Raw genomic sequence first — 17,699 nt, forward strand, 5'->3', positions numbered from 1 at the left:
ACAATATTAGATTTAGATAGAAAAAGATATTAGCCAAGTGTCCCAATCAGTTACCAGAATAAATTCAAGGTTGAAGACACAATGGGACTGAGAACAACTCAAGTTCAAGAATGGACCCACACAGTTACATTTCCTGGAGAAACAAGAAAAGAGGTTGCATTAGGAATTAAGTACAGACTTCTTATAGAAAAAGGAGGAGAAGTAAAAAGAAAAGAAGAAAGGCGATGAAGAAGAGAAAGAAGAGGAGAAAAAGACCCAGAAATGGAGATAGGAACTAAGTCAGTTTTACTGCTTCACTCAATTTGTGATTCTCTTCAGAGTTCTCTTCAGAGCAAGTTTGACCTCCTTGTTCCTGAGGCTATAAATGAGAGGATTTAGCGTGGGCACCACAAGTGTATAAACCACAGAGAAAAATTTCCCTTGGCCTGCAGCACCAGGAGATGATGTTTTCATGTGAGTGAGTAGCCCAGATCCATAGAAGAGGCCAACAGTTATTATGTGAGAACCACAGGTGCTCATGGCTTTGCACCAACCCTTAGCTGATGACATATGAATAATATTTAAAAGAATCAGAGAATATGAGATTGAGATAACAAGGCTGGATAAAATTGCAGAAATACCCACACAAACAGAACTCACTAGATCATTGGCATAGGTGCTGCTGCAGGAGAGCTGGAGGAGGGGGAAGATGTCACACATGTAGTGGTTGAGGATGTTGGAATCACAAAAGATGAGCTTGACCATACACCCTGTGTGAACAATGGCACCAGCTAATCCCATCAAATGTGAACCAAACATCAATAAACAGCAGGTCCTAGGGGACATGATGACTGTGTACAGCAGGGGCTGACAGATGGCTACATAGCGATCACAGGCCATGGCAGTCAGCACATAGCACTCAGAGTAGACAAAAAAGCAGAAGAAAAATAACTGTGTCATGCATCCACTAAAGGAGATAATGTTCCTCTCTGAAACAAAGCCTATCAGCATTTTTGGAGTAATGACAAATGAATAACAAAAATCAATGAAGGACAAATTAAAGAGAAAAAAGTACATGGGGGTGTGAAGGTGTGAACTCAGGCAAATTAGATTCATTAAGCTCAAGTTTCCCACCACAGTGAATATATAGTTCACCAAGAACAGGAAGAAGAGGGGCAGTTGGAGCGCAGGTTGATCTGTCAATCCCATAAGAATAAACTCTGTCACTGAAGAACCATTTTCCATTGCCATTTTCTTCATGGGAGAAATCTGTAGGAACAGGGGTAGAAGGTGTTATTAACAATGAACCCTTCCTCTTTGACCCAAGAGAATGAGAGCTGGAGCTATAGATATTCAGACTCAGGTATTCAGATAATACATGGAAAAGATCAATACTTACCATGTTGATTCCTGATGAAAATCCATTACCTCCTTCTCTCACCCATGATGTATGACTCTGTCCAACAGGATGCTGATAGAACTGTCAAGGGTTGTGAATATCATTTTCTCCCTTCACTTCAATCTTCACTATGGGTTAGAACAGAAATTATCAATTAGTAAATGGCATTATCCAGAACCTATGGTTTATATAGCCTTGGATTTGAAGGGAGATTATCAAAAGAACAATGATTCAATGCTCACCTTTGTTTCCCTGAAGGACTTCACTGCCCCAGGATCTCAAGGGCCCTTCCTTTTCACTATATTATATGTACCAAGTTCCTGATAATGAAGCAGGTAATAACCATTAGTGGATAATAGTTTCTGACTTGCAAGAAAAGGGATAACTGTGGAATATTTCAGTATTCTTATTTGAGAATTTCTTTAGAATGTTTGCTTCACTTGCAAAAAGGAAAACAACTTTTATGAGCCTCCAAAATATCACCTCACTCAAATGAGAATCTATTTCATTCACTTAATATTGGGAAAATTGATTAGAAGAACAGAAAATTATTCTCTCCTTTATGATTTCCTCCCAAGTTGGCTGAACCCCTTGAGAGGAGAAATTAGTTAGCCTATGTTTACATCCTGCACCATAGACATAACGCTGGATCTTTTGAGACTCAAAGTTCTGCTAAATCTATAGTTTCCCACAGGAATACATACTTCCCAGGGCACAGTTGCTGGTAGTCCCCATTGTCACTTTCCTCATCATGCCCTATATAGCTCTATAAGAGAAAGGACAGTGTTAATAGTCACTTGCCATTTCTAGAAAATTCCTGAAGTCTCAGGGGTTGCATTAATAAACAGGAATATATTAACAAACTACCTATAGATGTTGCAGCAAAGATGTTGAAAGAAAAGGAGTAGACAATAATGTCAGAATTTCAATCTAGAACTTTCAACTTCCTGGCTATAAGACTGTAGACTAGTGAGAGTGACATAACTTCTCTGACCATCTTCCACATTTGACTTTTGGACACATTTTTGTTATGGCTGTGTGTCATGCTCTGTGTAGGGCACAGCATCCCTGGACCCTGCCTATTAAATGCCAGTGTTATACTCCTCAACACAAACACACACACACACACACACACACACACACACATAAACACACATACCACACACACACACACACACACACACACACACACCAGTTGTGCCTAAGAAAATTTTCTTCATACATTGTCAAATGGCCCTTAGGTAGTATTGGGAGTAAGAAAATAATATAATATGTATGATTCTTTGATACACTAAGCTCTTTGAACTGAAGGACACTGTAAGGTCTAAGAAAGGAGTCTCTTCTTTAGGTTTCAGGGGTGGCTCAAGTGGGAGGGTACCTGCCTAGAAGTGCCAGGTTCTGAGTTTAAACTCTGGTATTGCCAAAAATAAAATCATTTTCTATCCTGCACCTCCTTGTGTTTTGCTTTTCACCCTAGGTAGAACATGAAAACCAAGAATTTTTCTTCCTTAAGGTCAGTCATAGAAAATAGTATCTCTCTTCCCAACAGTCATCTATAAAACCTAGATGCTATTCCAAACTTCCTGTTTAAAAGCAGCACATACAGAAATTTTCTGACCTTCTCTGTCTGATAGTGAATCATAAGATTGTCCTTCCAGAGGGGTTCTCAACTATGACAGAAAGGAAGAAACACAACACAGAGAGGTAAAAAAGAATCAGAACAGATATGCCTGACTGTTTCCCCTTTCCATGTAGTGTGCTAGATCATATCCTTTTGTCTAAGCACATTTCTGCATAGCTGTCCTTCTTCATCAACCTAACCATAAAAATAAGTTTTCCCTTATCTTTTCTCCATTTCTGAAGAATCCTGTTCATGTAAAACTTGATTAAATGAATCTGTTATATTTCTCTTACTAACTTGCCTTTTATTGTAAGAGTTTTGGGCCAGGAGTAATGGTACACATCTGTAATGCCAGCACTTGAGGTTGAGGCGGGAAGCTCACAAATCGAGGCCAACTTGGGCTACATAAGGAGTCCATTTTTAAAAACAAAAAAGTGTCCCTTGTGACCGTATAATGGGGAGGAAAGGGATCACACCCTTGCATCACTATGGTTGAAAAATAATCCATTTTTGAGAGCCACTGATTCATCTAAACAGCCTATACTTCTATCAGAAACCAGCTACCAGGAGTACCTCTGTACTACCTAGATATGGATCATGTATAGTTGAATAAAAGCTCCTCCCATCTTGGGGACAACGAGAAGAAAGTCTCTTGTCACCACTGACACAATTAGCTCATATCAGTTTAGCTCTCACTGTCCCCAACCCCTCATCAGTGTCAGTTTTACAGTCATCACCACTGCTGCCAAATCTGCCACAACTTTGTCTCTTTCTTCTTCATGTTACCAGGTCAGAGTAAATGATGAAACTCACAAATAGGCAGGAAAGTCCACTCAAGAAGTCTTTATTTGAAATGCTGTTGCAAAACCATGGCGCAGCATAGAAGGATATCTCCTGGCTGCTCATAAAGTAAACAAATAGACTGTTTATATAACCAGAAAGTAGGTATATCAAGGGTGTCTGCACCAATCCTGGCTCTCCCCTCATGCAAATGAAGGGTTATGTTGGCGCTGACCATGGCACAAAACTGTTGTCAGTACTGGTAATCTCTTATGCAAGTGAAGGACTGTGCTTTTATCAGTCACAGGTATTCTGCTGTGGGAGGGAAGTGGGAAGGAGGATGGTGGGGGTGGAATTCTCCACCTCTGGCCTGGATGTAAAGAGTTCCAAGGCCTTCCAGAGTTCACTGAAATTTATGCTGGCAAAAGTCTAGTGCAAGATGCTTGTTTAGGGACAGTGCCTTCAGGAATGAGAGCTTTGCTTCAGCAGTAAGCTTTGGTTGTTACGTGACTTCCTCAAGGTGTCTGCGGAGTGTCACAGCAGCCAGGGCTGGCATGAGGGCAGTCCAGCTGCTATTTGATTGATAAGCTTTCACTAAAAGCAGTCATGGCCCTGGGGAAGGGGTCTAGTAAGGAGTTAAATCTCCAACATCTCAGCACAGAAAAATAAACATAAAATGGGTACTTAAAATAAAGGCTCATTAACATTAACAGTAAATTAACCATATTTAGCAATGCTCTAACAGTACCTAAATTCCTGCCCAACTGCCCCAGGAAAAGGTGGGTCACTGACATCTGTCCCATTTCAGCTATATGTGCCTCACAGACAGTTCTATTTTGTACCTATTTATGTGCCAAGACTCAATGATGCAAACTGGATTCAGTTTTTCCTGTGATTCCCAGTACTGCTCTTCCTCAGATCAACATTTTTTCATTTATTTTCACCAACATCCAAGCAATTGATGCATCATCACCTAAACAACTAAACTTTGTCACCTCCTTTCAACTATCTTCTTCCAGTCTCCAAGTTCCAAGGGATTCACCTTCCTTCAGATGTCTGCATATTCTTCTTGCTGATGCAGTTTTTATAGTTCCTCTTGATCTCAAATTGGAGGTACCATATTGTTTTCTAATTTGGTCTGCTATAGAAAATAAAAATTTGGACATTTTTACCCACTCACAAGCACTGCTCACTCTTTTTCTTCCAGCTTTTTACTCCATAGTTATTATATTCTTACATTTGATTGTATCAGTAGTCCTGCTAGTATCATGCATCCTGTTAAAACACTATTCACAACTAATACACTCGAATGATTTTACTTTTCAAAAATGCCTTTTGGTTAGTTTTTATACTATTTCTTGTGTGTCTCTGATTCCTTCACTTTTTCCTCATTTCTTGAAACCTTGTCTCACTATATTCAGGTGTAGGTATTAAGTTTCATCCACTTTGCTTAGGAGATGTCAGCAGGGCTGAAGTGAACACCAGATTCCCTGGGTCTCAGGGATGAGGTGGCATAAGGGCAAATTCCATACTCATGGGCTTGATGTTGAGAGTTCAGCAGGGAACTGAGTATCTATATACTAATCGAGATATTTTAAAAAGAAATAAAGAAACACAAAGGGCTGGAAGTGTAGCTCAAGTGACAGAGTGGCCACCTAGCAAGGAGGAAGCCCTAAATTCAAACCCTAGCACTGCCAAAAAAAAAAAAAGAAACAATGTAATCCATAGCCTCACTAACTATTGCACAAAATGTTCCAGATATAATTAAAAATCATTCATCATGTTAGGAACATATTTGACCACAACTTGAAATAAAAGATTGTCTACAGATGTCAACACTATGATGACTCAGACATTGCTCATCTGAGAAGGAAACATAAAATGCTTCAGCAAGCAAGCACTCAGGAAAGAAATGAGAAAAATTTAAATCTTAGCAATGAAATTAAGTGACATATTTTTAAAATGATCTTTTGCTTCTGGGAAGAAAGAAAAATACATACTTTTCTCTATTACTACTTCTAGTTACAGTTAAATAAAATCCTAGACTTAATATAACGCAAATACAAACAAACATAAGAAGACTCTGATATATAGAGAGGAGGGAACAGACTGACTAAGGAACACAGGCCCCTACTTAGCCTGGTGAGTTCCTTGGCCGGTGTCCTGGCTTCCTCTATCCAAAACCTAGAACTGAAGAAACTGGTAAAAGAAAACTGCCAATAAGCGCAGGCAAAAAAACCTTTTTTTTTTAAATCCAAACAAAAGTCTTCTCTTCTGAGAATTGCTTATAATTTTTTAAAATTTTATTAGTGTATACTACTTGTACAAAGGACTTCATTGGGATATTTGTACATATGCATATAATATATTTAAATCAAATTTATCTCCTCCATTACTCTTTCTTATCTTCCCTGCTCCCTTTTGACACAATTTTAATAGGTTTCATTATTCTATTTTATACATGTGTATAAGTACTCCTATCATATTCAACTCACTTCATACTCATCCATTTTCCCACCCTCTACAACTTGTCCCCCCACCCCCAAGCAGTCCCTGTTTTATGCTCATGTCATTCATTTGGGGGCGGTGTAGATTCTGCATATAAGAAAGAACATGTAATTTTTGTCTTTCTCAGTTTAGTTTATTTCCTTTAACATTGTAATCTCCACTTCTATCCAATACATTTTCCTGCAAATGACCTAATTTCATTATTCCTTATAGATGAAATATACTTCATTTTGTATATATACATGTATCTATATATACAAATATAGATATTTATGTGTGTTATACCATATTTTCTTATCCATTCATCAGTTGATGGGCACTTAGGTTGAATCCAGTTTTTGGCTATTGTGAATAGTGCTTCTATAAACAATGGTGTGCAGGTATTTCTATTTTATGTTTACATTCCTTCAGATATATGTCAAGGAGTGGTATAGCAAGATCATTGGTAGTTCTATTTTTAGTTCTTTGAGTAAACTCCATACTGCTTTCCACAGTGGCTGGACTAATTTACATTTCCATCAACAGTATATAAGGACTCCTCACCACCCCCACCCTCAAGTCTCACGATCATTTGTAATTATTCATTTTCTTGATGGTAACCATTCTGATGGTGGTGAGATGGAATTACTTAATTTTAGTCTTTTCCTCTTCTTTTGACTAGTTTGGATAAGGTTTTATTAATGTCTTTTAACTTTTTAATGAACCAACTCTGCTTTCATTGATTCATTGTGTTGTTATTTAGTCTACATTTCATTAATTTCTGCCCTGATCTTTATTATTTATTTCCAACTCCTGCTTTTAGATTTGGCTTATTCTTCTTGTTCTAAGGTATTAAAGTATATCATTAGGTTATTTGTTCGATACATCCTTGATTATTTAATGAAGACACTCATAGCTATGAAGTTTCCTCTTAGTATTACCTTAACTCTGTCCCATGGGTTATTGTGAATTTTGTTTTCATTTTTTGTATGATTCTAGGAATTTTTTATTTCTTATTTCCTCCTTATTGCCCCTTCAGTGACACAGTTATCACTCAGAATATTTTCTGTAGTTTCTATTGTTATTTTATTATTTATTTTTAGATTTATTCTATCATGCTCTGACAAAACACAGGCAGTTATTTCAATATTCTTATATTTATTAAGACTTCCTTTATGATCTATTTTTGAGAAAGATCCATGAGTTCCTAAGAAGAATGAGTATTCTGTGGCTGTTGGATGGAATGTACTATAGATGACTACTAAGTACATTTGACCTATAGTGCTATTTATTTCCAAAGTTTCTTTGTTTACCTTTTTTTCCTCTGGATGGCCTATTTATTGATGAGAATAGGGTATTAAAGCCACCAATTTTTTTTTTTTTGTTAACAGTCTATCTGTGTTTTCATGTCCAGCAGTGTTTTTTCTTTTTTATTAAATTTAGTGTGTCAACAGTGTCTATATGTTTACAAGTGTTATATCCTACTGAATTGTTCTGTTTTTCAATATAAAGTGGCTTTTCTTGTCTCTTCTTACTCCTTTTGGTTTGAAGTCTGCTGTATCAGAATATGGGTACAACTACTCCTGCTTGTTTTAGGACTCCATTTGCTTAGAAAATTTTTTCATTATTTCATTTTAAGCCAATGTTAATCTTTGCCAGTTAGGTGCATTTCTTAGAGTTAGCAAATGGTTGAGTGTTGTTTTGTAATCCAATTTGCCAATCTGTGTTTTTGAATAGAAAAGTGAGATTGTAAAGTATGTAATAATTAGTGGCATTTTGTTGTTTTTGTAGAGTTTATTCTTCTGTACTCCTCATTTGCTTATCTCTCACCTAGTGAGATTTTTTCTTTCTCATATTTCCATGATTGTTTTTATCTTCCACTTCTGTGTACAGGATTCCTTTAAATATCTTTTGAAGCTTTTATCTCTCAAGTCCTGCCAAATATTATAGGAAGTTTGTGTATCTATTACCAGTCATGATGACCAAGCTTCAACCTCTATTCATTTTTTCCATAGTGATTTACAAAAGTAATTTCAATTTAAAAGTGTAACAAATTTTCTTTCAAATTACATGAAACCAAACTCAAAACTCACTTAAAACAGTATGCTAAGAAGTAGGAAATTTTAATCCATGAGGAAAAAAATAAATATGTGGAAAGATACTCATGCTTTGATTTTTATCTGCTTTACTACCATTGGTGATTGTTACTGATGAGTTGTTGAGTTTTGGAGGAGTATGTTGTGTTAGGGTTTTTGTTTTGTTCTGTTTGGTTTTTCTCATATTTCTTATGTTTCTGTGTTGAGATTTGTGCATCTGTGGCCAAGTCATTGGTTGAAAGTTTTAATCGCCTGTAGTTTTTCAGTTGAAATATTCTCAAAATTAAGGCAACACAGCTTAGTGGCAGGGTGTGGTGCTATATCTCACCATTGGACTGGTGATATGGCTCAGTGGCCAAGTTTATATCCACGGGCACTAGGCCAGATACACAGCATTGATCAGATCAAGCACAACCAACTGGAGCTTCTTGTGGAAGGGTTGGTTGTCCTCTTCTGAGTGGCTTTCATTATAGAAGCTTCTCTTTTTTGTATAGTTGGACCTGATGCTGGTCACAAAGAGCTTTACAAGCTGTTGACTGGACAAATATCTACTTGCTACACAAGCCTCTCAGTTTGTTTTCCCCAGTGTAGCAAGCATCCAAACTTAGGAGTATCCCCCTAGATATGCTGGAGAGTAAGGGGAAGAAACAAAGCATTGATTTGCACTGGTGAGGGAAGCACTCTTCCTGCTGGTCCAGCAACTTGTGTGTTGAGTGGGTGGAAGCTGTGGAAATCATGATATTCAGAAGGTCTGGGCTCAGAGCTTTCAGTTCCAGCTGCCAGCCAACACACATAGCCAGGAGGCAGGACCTGAGAGCAGAGTACTATTGAACCATGGGTTCAGTGCTCTGTTTCTTCTGTGACCCTCAGGCTAAGTGACTAACCCCTCAACATGTGGTGGGGCCTCCAATCACGATGCCCTTCACTGCCAAAGCTCCCCGTTGCTTAAACTTCTCTGCAGGGTCACTTTAGCTCCTCTCCCGCTCCATGACCATCTTTCATGCTCTCTCTCACTGTGGCACAGACTCCCCAATACCACATGAGCTATAATTGTTCCTTATTTTCAAGCCCCTAGAGTAGCTGAGTCTCAAGCAGTAAACCCTCTCTCAAGATTGCACTTTCCTATAGGTCTGCAGGATAAGGGGAATGACAGAATGTCTTTCTTCATCCAGACTAGCCTTCCACACCATAGGAGTCACTCACTCACCAAATTTCCCACACTGGGTTTCAAGTTTGAGTAAGTGTGAGCTTATCCAGCAACTAGAATTGACAATCTGTTGCCAGGGCCTTCTGTCTTGCATTGTGATTGTGTCTTTGACTTCCCTTCCTACACCCACTCATTTGGGGAGCCAGATATGTAACTTGGTATTGTTTTCTGCTTTTTCTGTCACTTTTCTGTTTCTCTATGCTTTCTGATGTCCTGGTACCTCTTTATCTTTCCCAATGTTCTTCTCTTTCTTTCTTCAGAAAATAACCTCTTCTTTGTTTCCTGACTCTTTTCATTCAGAGACAAAATGGAGGGCACTTCTAATCCAACATCTTTCTCTACCTCTTATCTCAATTTCCTTGTTTGTGGAAGTGTCTAAATGATAAACACTCTATCTAGACAAATATCACAATACAAATGGTCCCACCCACACCCACACTAGTCAAATCTGATTAAGAAACCTATACTACCACTTCACAAGTCTATCACAAATTTCAAACCAGTGCTCACTTCGGCAGCACATATACTAAAAAATTGGAACAATACAGAGAAGATTAGGATGGCCCTTGCACAAATCTTAAAACACTCTCTCAGCACACAAACACACACACACATGCACACACACACACACACACACACACATACACAGGCATAATGTCAGGGTAGATCCCCAGAAAGTCAGCAATTTCAGAGCTATCTTGCAGCTAAAAGACCAGCATCACCACAGTGTCAGTGGAGAACTGGTGAGGAACCAAAACTTCCATCTCATTCCAATAGTAATGAAACATTCTTGCCCTTGGCTGTCAACCAAGAATGAGTGGAAAACTCAGACTTCTACTTCCTTCTGCTGTAATAAGATGATTCTTATTCCACTTAGGCCACCTAAATGGAATATTTGTTTGTTTACATTGTTTATTTATTATTTTGGGGTTTTGTGATGGGGTTTGACTACACAGTGCAGGCTGCATTGAATTCACTACATAGCCTGGCTGGCTTCAAATTCATGTCACCACACACTCAGCTAAATGGAATACTTGAATGAGAACCAGAATCTCATAATATAATATGAAAATATCTAAGATTGAATAAAAAAATCATTCATTATCCAAAAACCCACACAATTTCACACTTAAGGAAGAAAACAGTAACTCTACAATAACAAGAGTCAGAAATTCTAGAATTAACTGACAAACATTTTTAAAGCAGGCAGAATTAAAAGTTTCAGCAAACAATTATGAACATGTTAGAAACAAAAAATAGAAGGTCTCAGAAGTAACTGAAAATATAAAGGAGAATATATAAATCTTATATTTAAAATGAAAATCTCAGTGGATGGGATCAAAAGCAGAACAGAGAATTCAGAAGACAGAATCAGGGAACTGTACAGAAATTTCACAATATAACAACATAAAGAAAAGACATTGAGAAAATGAACAGTCTCAGGGATGAGGGACAGCATAACAAAAGGTTTATCATTCATATTATTAGACTCCTAGAAAGAGTTGAAGAAGAGTATAAGCAATAATTGGAAGGAACAAGGGTTTTTGCCAGTTGAGATAAGAATAGCTATACAGGGAGTTGACTCACATTAATTTCCTGTGCATGTGTGTTACCTTCTAGGTTAATTCTTTTTGATCTAACCTTTTCTCTAGTTCCTGGTCCCCTTCTCCAATTACCCCAGTTGCTTTTAAGGTATCTGCTTTAGTTTCTCTGCATTGAGGGCAACAAATGCTAGCTAATTTTTTGGGTGTCTTACTTATCCTCATATCTCCCTTGTGTGCTCTTGCTTTTATCTTGTGATCAAAATTCAATCCCCTTGTTGTGTTTGCCCTTGATCTAATGTCCGCTTATGAGGGAGAACATATGATTTTTGGTCTTTTGGGCCAGGCTAACCTCACTCAGAATGATGTTCTCCAATTCCATCCATTTACCAGCGAATGATAACATTTCGTTCTTCTTCATGGCTGCATAGAATTCCATTGTGTATAGATACCACATTTTCTTAATCCATTCATCAGTAGTGAGGCATCTTGGCTGTTTCCATAACTTGGCTATTGTGAATAGTGCTGCAATAAACTCTGGACTTAGTAGGTATAGGTAAGAACTTTCCCAATGGAACCCAAGCAGCACAGCAACTAAGAGATAGCATAGATAAATGGGACTTCATAAAACTAAAAAGCTTCTGCTCAAAAAAAGAAATGGTCTCTAAACTGAAGAGAACACCCACAAAGTGGGAGAAAATATTTGCCAGCTACACATCAGACAAAGGACTCATAACCAGAATATATAGGGAACTTAAAAAACTAAATTATCCCAAAACTAATGAACCAATAAAGGAATGGGCAAATGAACTAAACAGAACTTTCTCAAAAGAAGAAAAAAACACATGAAAAAATGCTCACCATTTCTACCAATAAAGGAAATACAAATTAAAACCACACTAAGATTCCACCTCACCCCTGTTAGAATAGCCATCATTAGCAACACCACCAACAACAGGTGTTGGCAAGGATGCGGGAAGAAAGGAACCCTCTTACACTGCTGGTGGGAATGTAAACTAGTACAACCACTCTGGAAAAAAATTTGGAGACTGCTTAAAAATCTAAACATTGATATACCATATGATCCAGCAATACCACTCTTGGGGATATACTCAAAAGACTGTGACACAGGTTACTCCAGAGGCATCTCTCAAGATTTCTTATGGAAAACTACAGTGTGTTCTTATAACACAATTTCAAGCTCTGATACTCAATTCAGTAGATCCATCCACACCCTTACATACCACTTCAGAGGCATAATTCTGGGCAGGATCAGAGTAGTTTTACACAGAATACAACTTTTGTGTTTCTGGAAAATACATTCTGGCTTACTGGAAGTCCAATTCTAAAAGCTAAGGAAAAATTCCATGAAGCTGATACAAATACATTAAGAAAACCCAGTAAAGAACAATAGATACAAATGGGGATGTTCACGTCTTTCCATTTAAGCTTTTGCCTTTTGAGTCCTGCCAAATAGTACAAGGAGTTAGTGTTTCTGTCACCAATTTGATGGCCCAATTTCAATCTCTATTCATTTTTATATGGGAAATTTATAAATGATTAATTTCAGTGTAAAAGTGTGGCATTTTTAAACTTCAAATAATATGAAACTTACCTCAAAATTTGCTTAAACCACTATGTAAAGAAGTAGGAAAATTTGAAGAAAAATTCAATATGTGGAAAAATACCCAAACCTTAAGTAAATTATATGGGAAAAATAATTTATTAATATATAACAGGAACTAATATATTAATGATATATTTTCTAAACTTAAAAAAGAAGAAGGACTGGCAGAGTGGTTCAAGAGATACAGTGCCTGCCTAGCAAGTGCAAGGCCCTGAATTCAAACTCCAGTACTAAAAAAAAAAAGAAGAAGAAGCATAGGCAGTCTGAGAACAAAGTTGACTAAATATGCTATAAGGAACTTATGTATCTGGTATTTTGCAGTCAAGTTGTGAGACCTAACCACTCACTAAACACTGAATAAAATATTCTTCAACTATGACACAGTAAGAAGATAAGGAAGATGTGTAGACACTTCCAGACATGCAATAATTGTCAAATAAGGTTATATGTTCTCAAATTATTTTGTATCCACTTATCTATATCAATATCTCCATCTATCTATAATTTATCTATCTATACATTTTTAATACATTTGTTTGCATATTTGTGTTTTGTCATAAGTTTTGGCCAATTGGAATTTTTTCTGAAAATATGTAATTTTATTGCTCCCTTTTGTTTCTCAGTAGAAAATACTGACTTGAAGGCCTGCAATTTGTCACATTCTTTACATATACTATTAAGCATATGTAGTTCTCTGATTGGGGAAACAGTTGTGTCTTGCTTAAAGCCACAGAGCTAATGATGATGAGTCCAGTTTTTTAGTTCATTGTGCATCCTATGAAGAAATGGAAAAAAGAAAGAATCATAAAGGAACAGAGATACTGTCTGAAGAGTAATTTCAGAATGAGTCCAAAAGTGAGAATTCTGTGGGAATGATTGCCTCAGCCAAGATGTCATAGCAGATGGTGTACACCGTTTTGATGCCCAACCCCCAAAATGCACATATCTCTGCAGAAGTCTGATTTTAAAGTACGATAAACAAGGTGAACTACAAAGTACAGTTCAGTCTTTTTGTAATAGTGATTACTGTTTTGGGATGGTGAGCTGGGGTTTTGGGGTTAAGTCAAGACTTTCTGGTGAGGCACATCACTATTTCTATAGTAACACATGAGATTTACTTATTTTATTAGTTTAAAAACTTCTAGGCTTTAATTTAATCACTTTAAATTACAAATTTTATTAAATATCAATTTTATTAAAATGTTAAATGAATTATCCTATCCCAGTCGAGGCAAGGTATTGGATCTATAAAACAAGTCTATTGGTTTTGCAGAACTGAGCCAGATTACTGCGTGTGATTCATTTTCCACCCCTGTGCTGTGTTGCTCATGTACAGTAATAATAATAAAAAATGGTAAAAGTGAAAAAAAAAAGATGATTTCATAATGAGAGCATTCGTATTTAAAATTTTAAAAAGTACCAAATGCAGGTTCACACTCTGCCACATGGGCTGTACTCCAACTGTGGGTTGTTTATTAAAAGAAATAAAATGATCTGTCTTTTCAAAAGGGAATCCTTGCTACACAACAGAAGAAACAGAGATTTTTAACATTATTGTAATACTGATACTGGACTAGATTGTTGTTTCCCAAGTTCGTGTCCTGGTGCAGTTGATGATTGAGAGCACTGGACAAACAAGAGTTAAAGTAAGTTTATGCTACAGACCAGGAGTTAAGAGTAAAGTGAGAACAAAGTTTATTGCAAGGATAGCAAAGCACCCTGACATGTGGGACTTCGTGAAAGAGCTAAGGTTGGCTTAAATTCATGAGATTAAATAGGGGCTCACTTTAGGCACCTCCACCCAGTCTACTTTGAAGCTGTAGCTATAATTGGCTGTTTGATTAACTTCGTGCTGACCCAACCACCTGGCTGCCCCCCTATCCCTATGAGAACAGGAGATTCCAAAAGGGTCTCTTCATCCTGTCCTTAAAACTTATTATGTATATTTTATGACTACTGCCCTTTATTCCAGTGAGACCCCTTTCTTTGTTTATCTTGGGTAAGTTTGCTATGTTACTCTCCTTTTTGGGGTCTATATCTCATCCCTTTAGAGGCCTGCCTTTAGGAATGCTTTATCTTGTTTTCGTTATCTAGGAAGAGAAACTACTGTGTCTCAGCCCCTGTGTGCAAAGCTTGTTTCTCAGTTTCCCTAAATGTTTTGCTTTTAAGTACCTATCTCCTTTATCTAAAAAAAGTTACATCTGCCATTTGTTCCTTTACATCCCTAGGGTTATTTCTGCCCTTTGTTCCCAGGGACATTTCTGCCATTTTCTTTCCCTTCACACTTGTCCCCTTACAATACTGTATGTTATACAGCCAGTAAAGTTATTATGTAATTTTAAAAGCAATCACAGGTACAATCCACAGATCAGAAAAAAGCTGTGGACAATTACATTTCCACTTAAGCGAAAATATCAGTTGGCCAATGCATTTCCAATATTTGTAAGATTTGAGAAACCTGGGCAGAGGAACAGGCCTCTCAGAAGTCCTTTTGAATATAAATTATTCAAGTCTATTCTCAAAAGTCCTTACCAATATAAATTAGTCCAATGAAGTACATATGCAATTGTAGCCATGTGCCTAAAAATCTAGGATAAGAACTACTCTTTACAAGACCAAATAATTTTGGAAATTTGACATCTTTACCATGTCCACAATGTTTGCCAACACCTCTCTCTTTTAATGCAGTTATAAATTCTAAAACCATTCAAACAAGAAATGGACCTAAAAAATTGACACAGAAAAACAAAAAAAGAACTGAAAATGTTAGGAAACATTCCTGACCTTCCTTAGATAGGAAAACACATAAGAAAAAATTACTAAATAGCATTTTGGTTAGATGGAAAAATACATCAGTCCAGTGTATCTATCTGTTACAGGGAATATAGACTAAATTGGACATGTCAGGGAATAGAAGGTTACCCTGGTCAAAGTAGAATCCCATGTAATCACATATCATGGAGCAAGAAGAAAGATAATTACAGTAGAAATCCTGTATGGACTGGGGAAAGAAAGAAGGAAGAATGAAAGGAAGGTGAAGAGGAAAAAAAGAAATTCAGAGAATGACAAAATAACAGGAACAGGACAAAGGCAGCTTCATGGTTTACTCAGTTGTGATTCTCTTCAAGGTTCTCTTCACAGCAAGTTTGACATCCTTGTTCCTGAGGCTATAAATCAGGGGGTTCAGCGTGGGCACCACAAGTGTGTTAACCACTGAGAAAACTTTCTCCTGGCTCACAGCCCCAGCAGACGATGTTTTGATATGAGTGAGTAACCCAGAACCATAGAAGAGGCCAACAGTTATTATGTGAGAACCACAGGTGCTCATGGCTTTGCACCAACCCTTACCTGATGACATTGTAATAATATTAAAAAGAATCAAGGCATATGAGATTATGATAATGAAGCTAGATTAAAAGATAACTGTACTGACAACAACAGAGCTCACAAGCTCATTGATGTAGGTGCTGCTGCAGGAGAGCTGCAGGAGGGGGAAGATGTCACACATGTAGTGGTTGATGGTGTTGGAATCACAAAAGATGAGTCTGATCATGCACCCTGTGTGGACCATGGCACCAGCAAACCCCATCAAATGTGAACCAAGCATCAGCAGAAAACAGGTCCTTGGAGACATGAGAACCATGTACAGCAGGGGCTGACAGATGGCCACATAGCGATCATAGGCCATGGCTGTCAGCACATAACACTCAGAGTTGACAAAAAGGCAGAAGAAAAATAGCTGGATCATGCACCCACTAAAGGAGATGATGTTCCTCTCTGAAACAAAGCCCATCAGCATTTTGGGGGTAAAGACAAATGAATAACAGAAATCAATGAAGGACAGATTGAAGAGAAAAAAGTACATGGGGGTGTGAAGATGTGAATTCAGGTAAATTAGATTCATTAAGCTCAAGTTTCCCATCACAGTGACTATGTGGTTAATCAAGAATAAGAAAAAAAGTGGTAGTTGGAGTTCATGTTGGTCTGTTAATCCCAAAAGAATAAATTCCATCACTGAAGAATTATTTTCCATAGCCATTAGCTTCAGGGGTGTTATCTGTAGGAACAAGGGTAGAAGGTGACATTACCAATGAATCCTTCCTTGTTGCTCTAGAGGGAAAGCTAGAGCTGAGGATGTCCAAGACAAAAGTTGTCTGAGTATAGCAAAGAACTACACTTCCCATGTTGATTCCTGAGGATCCCCTTATCTCTTTCTCCCACCCATGATGTGGCTATTAAATAGGATGCTGATGAAACTGTCTGTGTCTCAAATATCATATCCTCTCTTCACTACTGTCTCCACTAATTCGAACTAAAAATGGTAATAAATTAAAAGCATTCTCCAAAATCCATGGTTTACATAAGTTTGGGTTTGAAGAGAAATCATCAAATAATTCAGTGCTCACCTTTTTCCCCTGGAGGCCTCACTGCTTCTGGACTTCAGTAGCCTTTCCTCCTCACTGTCCTCAGGTGTCCACATTTGATGATGGTGAAGATAATATAATACACAGACCTGTACACAAAGAGGGACACTAAGGAATATGGCGTGACTTTTATTTGAGAATTAATGCAGATATTTTTCTTAACTTGCAAGAAGGAAAGAAACAAGTTCATATGAGATCCCAGATCCCAGACCATTACTTTAGTCCATGAGAACCTATTTCATTTCCCTTAGTTCTGGGAAAATTGATTAGAAGCACAGAAAATTATTGTCTCCTTATGATTTCCTAAGAGGTTAGCTAAACCCCTTGACAGTAAAAATTACTAAGCCTGTGTTTACGTCCTATGCCATAGACCTAACATTAGATCTTTTGAGGCTCAAAGTTCTGCTCAACTTAGTTTCCCACAAGAAATACCTAGTCCCCAAGCAGAGTATCAGGTGGTCCCCTTCAGCACTCACTTCATCATGCCTGGCGTATCTCCTCAAGGGAAAGACAAGGTGTACACTCACTTGTGAATTCT

At 37.5% G+C, this 17,699-nt stretch overlaps 1 protein-coding gene and 2 pseudogenes across 1 annotated transcript; 1 reads left to right on the forward strand and 2 right to left on the reverse strand.

Moving 5' to 3' along the window:
- Positions 1-297: 297 nt before the first annotated feature.
- On the reverse strand, positions 298-1,239 carry LOC109674314 (olfactory receptor 8C8-like). Its single transcript, XM_020151303.2, has one exon. It carries the CDS (start codon positions 1,237-1,239, stop codon positions 298-300), a length of 942 nt encoding a protein of 313 aa, XP_020006892.1.
- An 8,832-nt stretch (positions 1,240-10,071) lies between these two features.
- On the forward strand, positions 10,072-10,143 carry LOC141421049 (U6 spliceosomal RNA; annotated as a pseudogene).
- Positions 10,144-15,840: 5,697 nt separating this feature from the next.
- Positions 15,841-16,800, reverse strand: LOC109674315 (olfactory receptor 8C8-like; annotated as a pseudogene).
- Positions 16,801-17,699: the final 899 nt, after the last annotated feature.

This window comes from Castor canadensis, chromosome 2, assembly GCF_047511655.1.
Source record: "Castor canadensis chromosome 2, mCasCan1.hap1v2, whole genome shotgun sequence".
Classification (NCBI taxonomy): domain Eukaryota; kingdom Metazoa; phylum Chordata; class Mammalia; order Rodentia; family Castoridae; genus Castor; species Castor canadensis.